Source organism: Montipora foliosa, chromosome 4, assembly GCF_036669935.1.
Source record: "Montipora foliosa isolate CH-2021 chromosome 4, ASM3666993v2, whole genome shotgun sequence".
Classification (NCBI taxonomy): domain Eukaryota; kingdom Metazoa; phylum Cnidaria; class Anthozoa; order Scleractinia; family Acroporidae; genus Montipora; species Montipora foliosa.
Window position 1 is genome coordinate 21,784,460 of NC_090872.1, and position 7,500 is coordinate 21,791,959.

General features: G+C 41.1%; 2 protein-coding genes across 2 annotated transcripts in view; both read left to right on the forward strand.

Moving 5' to 3' along the window:
- LOC137999091 (uncharacterized) overlaps nt 1–1,362 on the forward strand; it is an 11,352-nt gene extending 9,990 nt beyond the window's left edge. Inside the window, exon 4 of the mRNA XM_068844925.1 lies at nt 47–1,362. Coding sequence (XP_068701026.1) covers nt 47–130 — 84 coding nt within the window. The 3' untranslated portion in view covers nt 131–1,362. The remainder of the gene's footprint in view (nt 1–46) is intronic.
- A 4,402-nt stretch (nt 1,363–5,764) lies between these two features.
- LOC137999092 (uncharacterized) overlaps nt 5,765–7,500 on the forward strand; it is a 2,275-nt gene continuing 539 nt past the window's right edge. Inside the window, exons 1-2 of the mRNA XM_068844926.1 lie at nt 5,765–6,729; nt 6,853–7,500. The exon at nt 6,853–7,500 is cut by the window's right edge and continues 539 nt beyond it. Coding sequence (XP_068701027.1) covers nt 6,319–6,729; nt 6,853–7,500 — 1,059 coding nt within the window. The 5' untranslated portion in view covers nt 5,765–6,318. The remainder of the gene's footprint in view (nt 6,730–6,852) is intronic.

The window sequence follows — 7,500 nt, forward strand, 5'->3', positions numbered from 1 at the left end:
GTCCAAATTGGTTTGTAAAATCTTGAACCATTTTTGTATTTTTCAGGATTCAGATGACAGCGACGATGAGGAAACTGAGGAACCTGTGGAAAAACGCCCCCGCGGGACTGCGAACTGGAGCAAAAACTAAGGAATGTGAAACGAAAAACCAAAAACCTCTTGTAAAATACCTTTAAGGAAAGACCTTGCACAGCTTTAATTGTACATATTTTGATAATGAAACAAAACACCATTTTTTGTATCGATTTACGTGCATTTTGTTTTTTACCTTTTCTATCGATTTTTATATATTTTTTGCATTAAACACTTAATGACTGATCCCTCGGGAAACAGTTCATTTTGTTTCCCGAGAATCTCAATGTTTCCCAGAGGCGCAGCCGAGGGAAACATTGTGACGATGAGGAAACTGAGGAACCTGTGGAAAAACGCCACCGCGGGGCTGCGAACTGGAAACAAAATGAACTGTTTCCCTCGGGACCAGTCATTAAGTGATTTCTTATATAGCACAAAAAGAAAAACGTGCAATGGCAACAACAACGGCGGTCGTCGGTCAACATTCGCTGGTAACAGTGCACTGTTACCCTCTGACGTCATAGATTTTGCACGGTTGCCCGTTAGAGACTTTTGGCGGGAAACAGTTACATTGTTAGATGCCATGTGACCTCGAAGTAACCAATGAGAGCGAGCGCTGTTGGGGGAAAATTCTGCCATATCACAACGATTTTTATTGCTATATATATTCATGCATTCAACTTTTCGGAGAATCCATACCTCTTACTAACCGAGTTCGAGGTCCGTACTGTAAGTTACGGACCGAGTTTTTTCCCGTTGATTTATGGCCCAAGCGCGAAGCGCGCGGGCCATAAATCAACGGGAAAAAACAGTACAGTACCGAGAAAACGAGGTTAGTAAGATATTTATTATATCTCTGAGGTTAACCGGCGCGCGGGCAAGGAAACTAGTCAAAGTGCAGCGGAAGGTTCAGCTGCCACAAAGAATGCCGTACCAAAATCCCAAAAACTAAATCTTCTTGGCTGTTAAGTTTGAAATAGTTGCTTGCAAGATTCAAAGATTCATGCAACAGAAATGACATGAAAAACTCGCTAGATGATGTTTTGTCGAAATTTTAAATTTAGCGGGCTGTAAAGCGGGCCGTACTGTAGAATACGACCTTCTAATTTAGCCAATTACAGCGCGCGTACTATCTGAGAGATATAATAAACTCTTTTATCTTGAAATGTTAAGCAATACTTTATGGCAATTTTTACAGCCAAATGTACGCTGTATTAGTTCGCAATTTCACTAACTATCTTTAAAAACACGATACCATGAACTTTAATTCTTTGAACACTACGTGGATTAAATAAAGGTATAACTCACCTACTATCAAACTGGTTTATCTTTCGTTAATTACAGGAAGCCCAATCCCAAAGCACACAGTGTCGAGCACAGTGTATTCCAAACATAGGCGTACGGGCACGATCCGACCTGGGGGGGCGGTGTCCTTTTTGCCCGAAAAAATTACACAGTCCACGAATGTTTGATTGTTGAAATCCGTTTTTTACTCCCTCAAAATGTACGAAAGAAACATTCGTTTACAATCCTTAAAAGTCGTAAAACTGTACGTATTCCAAACAAAGAGTTTTTAGAACGTCACATAAATTTTATGCAAAATAAATTGCTAACGCTAAATTAAATATTTACCTGACGCCTCGTAGGCTGCTTGAACTCACCTTTAAAGTTCCTTTGATCTGAAAAAGTTTCGAATGCCGGCGTCGCCCAAAGAGTCGATGGTACAGACCACGAAGAAACTTCGAACTAAAACTTTCTTTTATCTTTGATCTCTCGCGTCGCCTTAAAAATGGCGCGAAAGTTTGGCGCGAACTGCAGCAAATGCCAGCGATCAACAGATCAGTAGCCGAGCAACTCAAATGTTTTAAGATCAACCGCAAGGACTTATTTCAAAACAAGGACTTTAATATGTTTTAACTTACAGAAGTAATATTTTTATACTTTCAAGTGCTCTTTTTTATATTTTTGTCTTATTTATACATTTTTTAATTCCATCTTTTATCGTCTATTGCCCGAATTTTGAGCGTTTTGCCCGAAAATTTCTGAGACAACACCCCATTTTGCAACTGCAACTGTTGGGTTGCGAGTTGCGAGAAAAGTAGAACGACCCTCTACTTTTCGCAACGTTGCGAGACAAGTTGCTTGCGTGTGACATCTCCTCTGCAACTCGCAACGCAATTTTGTCAGAATGGGCCAATCAGAGCTTATCTTTCGTTCAAGATCTCGGCGACTTAGCGCGTCCGCCATCTTGTTTGTTATTGTACGCGTTGCAAGTTGCGAAAGAAGTTGCCAACGTGTAACATACCCTCTGCAACTTGAAAGGTTTTTTATTCGTCATCGTTGCGTTGCGAGTTGCAAGAAAAATTGCCTCGTGTAACATGGCCTTTACTATACTTGAAAATGTAGAGTGAAAAGTTAGCATTTGTACGCTCACGTTGAATGCTGTCGTTGTGCAGAGTACCGCAAACATATGCGCTAAAAAGCTTCCCGCACGTGCAGCACGATTTTTTTGCTCTTTTAAGACCAATGGTATTCTTGTTTTGTGGCAATCTAGTTCAGTGACCACCGCGTCGCAGATCTTAAAGTCCCTACTGTCCCTTACACAAGCGGCCAGAGTATACTAGGGCCAGGCTCTCGCGGGAACAAAGAGAACCTGGGAGTGAGGTTGGGCAGTGGCGCATAAAATACTTGTGACTCTTGAAGCTTTTTTTCACGAACACCTTGTTGCACGACACTGACAGATGCTAGAAGCCATTGCGGGTTTTTTCTTTGGTTATTTAACCATCATAACCAACGCGCTCTCAGGCATAACTGTTAAATATCTGCGGCAATTCTATATCCGCGGGCTATACGTGTTAGTAAAAGTTTCTTATTTAAAACTTGACATTTGTTGATTTTAAGTTCAAGGTATGCAGATAACGAGAAAGTAATGTACTAAATTTAAAAATACGTGTACAGAGCCGTTTTGTTTCTCTCCTCATTGTTTGGTGGAGTTCTTGTTGAAGTTCAGGTCGTTATTAGCTGCCTCACAGAGGTTCGCCAAGAAATCCTTACCGACACTTTCTATTTCTAGGGGGCTTTGGTTGTTTGTTTTGAGCGAACTCTGATGACCAATGACGTTTGATTGACTTGGAACAATGCGTAGACGTCTTCCACAGATTCGACACAAGGTCCGTCGAAACTCAGGGAACCTAAAGCTGTATATAATCAAATTCATGAAGGAATTACTATACTGGAGAAGTTTGATGGCGCGTACCAAATTCAACAAATTCAATTCTAATTTTTGTCTATACGGAACGCAAAAGAACACCGCGATGTTGAGGAAGTGAAAGGGAAGCCAAGTAACGAAAAACACACCGGTCACAATCGCCAGAGTTAGAACAAGTTTTTGTTCATGTTCAGCTGATATACGACTGTATCTTCGGTGTCGGCCAATAAGCTCGTTTTGACGAGCCCGCATTTTGTACCAGACAGCGATGTACGCAGCAAGCATCACAACGAGGACTGACGACAGCGCGAACATGATAGTGTAGAAATAGACCTCAAAGTCGACGATTTTTTGTGCGCTTAAAATTCGCAGTAAAACCTGCACTGAAGATAGAAGCCAGCAGGTAACAACGGCTGCAAAGTAAGGCTGTTTTCCAGTGACACGGTGTCTGTGAGGCCAAAATACTGAAAACATTTGCTCCAGGCCAACGAACGACAGGCTAAAGAGTGACGCAAAACCAGCCAGGAGGTCAATAGCCATATAACTGGATTTAAATGTCGGGTTTTCAGCCAACGTACACCAAGGCCACAGGAACACCATGTACATTGGAACAGTAACCGCGCCCACAAGCAGGTCTGCGAAGGCCAAGTTAATAAGGAGTATGCTTGTGCGCATGCGCCTAAGTCTTGAACTTTTGAGGAACACGGCGATGGAAAGAGAATTACCAACGATGATGAGCAAAGATAGGCAGCTATACAGAACACATCACGTGACTCGCTCCCAGGTCACAGCAAACATGGTTGTTCCACGGACTCAACCTGCCAAAATGTTTTTTTTTTCAAGTTGAGGGATCACTGTGATATTTCGTGCATCCTCTATCTCCAGTAATCCTTCTTTACCCCTGATTGAGACCAAGCTGATCTAGATTTTGGGAAAAGACCAACGTTGTCAGTTAAACGTTGCACTTTTTAAAAACCGTTCATTGAGAGAAAAAAAATTATGTACGGCAAGACGCAAAGTTTTTAACTGTAAATCAATTGCACTATATCAAAGCTGCCGAGAAATTTACTGGCCCTTTAATACGAAAAGAAACACTTCTATAAAGATCCTGTTTTGCTGTAAATTTATGACAGTGAAATTTATAAACTGACATCTTCTTAGATAATGAAGACATGACTTGACATTTGTTAGCCAGCTGACACTCACACGGACCACTCTTCTGATAGTTTTGTACGTAGATAGATACTTTACTCCGTAATATACGTGAACTAAGTAATCCAGTAATAAACAGAAGCTACCATTAAAATATAAAATAACAGAAAATATTTATCTTCAACAATATACAGGACGATAATGCCATGCAATAAGACTGTTATTAGTGGATCATAAAAGTGGTGCGTGTTGAAGTCGTATTTCGGATAATTAGACAATCCTGTAGATTGTGAACCTTATCTTTTAAGTTACCAATAACAAAAATAGGATTTAAATTAATTCAAGCTTCATTTAGGCTTCTACAGCAGCTAAGCTAAGATTGGGAAAAATGATCATTGCCTCTCCTCGAGGAAAACGTTAAAGATTTTAATAAATTGTGATTCAAATTCACCTTTTAAACCGGCGAAATCAAACTCATAGTTCACCACACGAAGGTCTGATTTCTCTTCTATTTCCAAAGACAATTTTTTGGTTCCACGTAGTTCATGAGACGGAATAAGTCAATGATATGGGATCTGAAATTTATCGCTCCTATCCGAAGTAAAAAAAGTAGAACTATTTGCCGTAAGAATGTAGTACACATCAATGAACATGAGTGTTTGTGCCAGTTACTTGTTGCCTTTTCAACCGGTCTCCAGTTTATGATGGTGTCGGAAAATGCACATCGGAGTCGCCACGTTCGTCCATATATAGAATGTTGGCAGGTTTTAAGTGAAAGAAATCGTCGCCTTAGCTAGTGGCAAAGTCGAGGAAGCCAGTGCAGCCTTTTTGTAAGTTTGGTCACGGTCTTATTTATGATCTACGCTGGGTCGTACGTAGACATGAAAATTGATCATGCTGCTTCCTACATAGACTTGCCACAAGTCGACCTCACGATAACCCCAGAAGAAAATGTTTCGGCGAGCGAATCGTGATTTTTCGTACGCGAAGTGAATGAGCTAGCGACGAAGTCGCGAGAGGTCGACTTGTCTCGCTTGCAAAGTTTTCATTTGCGTCTCGCGCCAAAAAGGAGATGACGTCATTCGCAAGCCCTGAACTTGATGGCGCAATCCAACGAAAACAGTCGAACATGTTTGTTTCTACGAAATCGAAAGAGGAAATTTGTTAACTTTGTGCTAAAGGTATCAGAAACAAAGATGAAATAAAACGAAAGCTTTTTTTTCAATCTCGATTCGCCGCTTGGAAAGGAGATCTCCAATGGTATTTTCTGGACCAACACTTGTGCCGTGATTTGTGCTGATAGAAACGAAAGACTAATATATTCGAAAGATTAGCAAGTAAGGGAAAGCTTCGAATCGTCAAGAAAGTCAATTGATTTCACTCATGAAAGATCAGGTACGCTTCAGGTGTAGGAGACGTACTAGACCGGGATTAAAAGATACATCTTTATAGTGAAACTTAAGCTTACCATTTAGCGATGCAATGACTCTCGTCGATGAATACACATGCATTTTAAAATTTTTTGTTCCATTCGGCGAAAAATGTGTTGATAGTCGTTGAGAATCGCCTCGGCACTTCCAGACACCCGTTTATACTTAAGATTTTAAATGTGTTGTCTCCTAAATAGCGACCGGCTAGAGACCAAATCTTTCGTGAGTGAAATCAGTGGAAGAATTACGAAGACGATAGCATTGCCACCCGCTCCAAGTAAACGACCAAAAGCGTACGGGACTAGTTCAAAGGTCAGACTTTTCCCAGCTCCGGTTGGAGAAGACACAAACAGATCTATGCAAGACAGATATTCTTCAATTATTTTCCTCTGATGGTCGCTTAATTTGGAACATCCGGTGGCCTTAGTAGCATTCTCTTTTTTCACGCATCCCACAATGCTTCGCGCCTTGGGGGGTAAACAGAACTTTTTCATTTGGTTTCGTGTTACAGCGCTGCGTATGAACATGGGGAAAAATGATTTCTGTTGCGCCCCTGCTTGTTCTAATACTAGAAAAATGAGAGGAGATTTGCAGTTTTATCGTATTCCAAAGGATATTAACCGAAGAAAGGTTTGGTTGAAGAGAATCCGTAGAAAGAACTTCTCGCCGACTGACAACACGCGGCTCTGCTCCGTGCATTTCTTTGGAGGTCAGAAATCTGATGAAATTGACAGTGTATCCTACAGTCCTTCCATTTTTAAACACAGCCATGTGAAACCAAAGCTTACAAGGTCAACAAAAAACAGCTTAGCGGCGACCAGAGTGTCAAATGCACCCCCACATGTCCGAAGGAAAAGTCCAAAACCGGTAAGGAGTACTTTGTCTTTTGACGAGGGGATCCGGGACGTTTGATTTTACATTCCTTGTGTGAAATAATCGGGCCCAATACATTCTGAACGGTTTTCTTTCTGTTTTTTCGTTTTCGTTTAGCATGCGGAAACTGCAAAAGGGCGTCCCAAACCAGAGGTTTGTACTCCAGAAAATCATAAAGTGTGGAGTCAGTGTTTACCAGCAGACCATCCCTTAAAAGAGCATGATTATTGCAAGGGCCAGGTAGATTTGCAGTCAATGAATATGGAACAATCCGTAGTCAATGAACTGCTAGAGGTGCACTGCAGAATAAAAGAACTTGAAGAGGAAAATGAAAATCTCCGTTCAAAATGCCTTCTTCTAGAACAAGTAAGACTTGATGACAGGAAATTCCAATTTTGGACTGGGTTCCCCAACTATGAAACCTTTACAGCTTTGTTTCACTACCTGGAAGGTGTTGGAGCCATAGCAAGAATGAGACACTGGAGAGGTAGTGAAATGTGTTCAAAGGATCCTTACCCAAAGAAAGCAGCTAGAATAGCCAAGATGACTCCAGAAGAGGAACTATTCATGGTTCTTGTACGATTAAGGGTAGGACTGACCGTAACTGACTTGTCATTAAGGTTTGGAATAAGCGAGTCTAGTGTCAGCAAGATCTTTACCTCATGGATTAATCTGCTGTTCTTTCATTTAAAAGATTTGTGTGAAATGCCAGAGAGTGAAATGGATGGAAAGGCAAAGCAGTTTTCCAAATTCCCATGCTTGAAA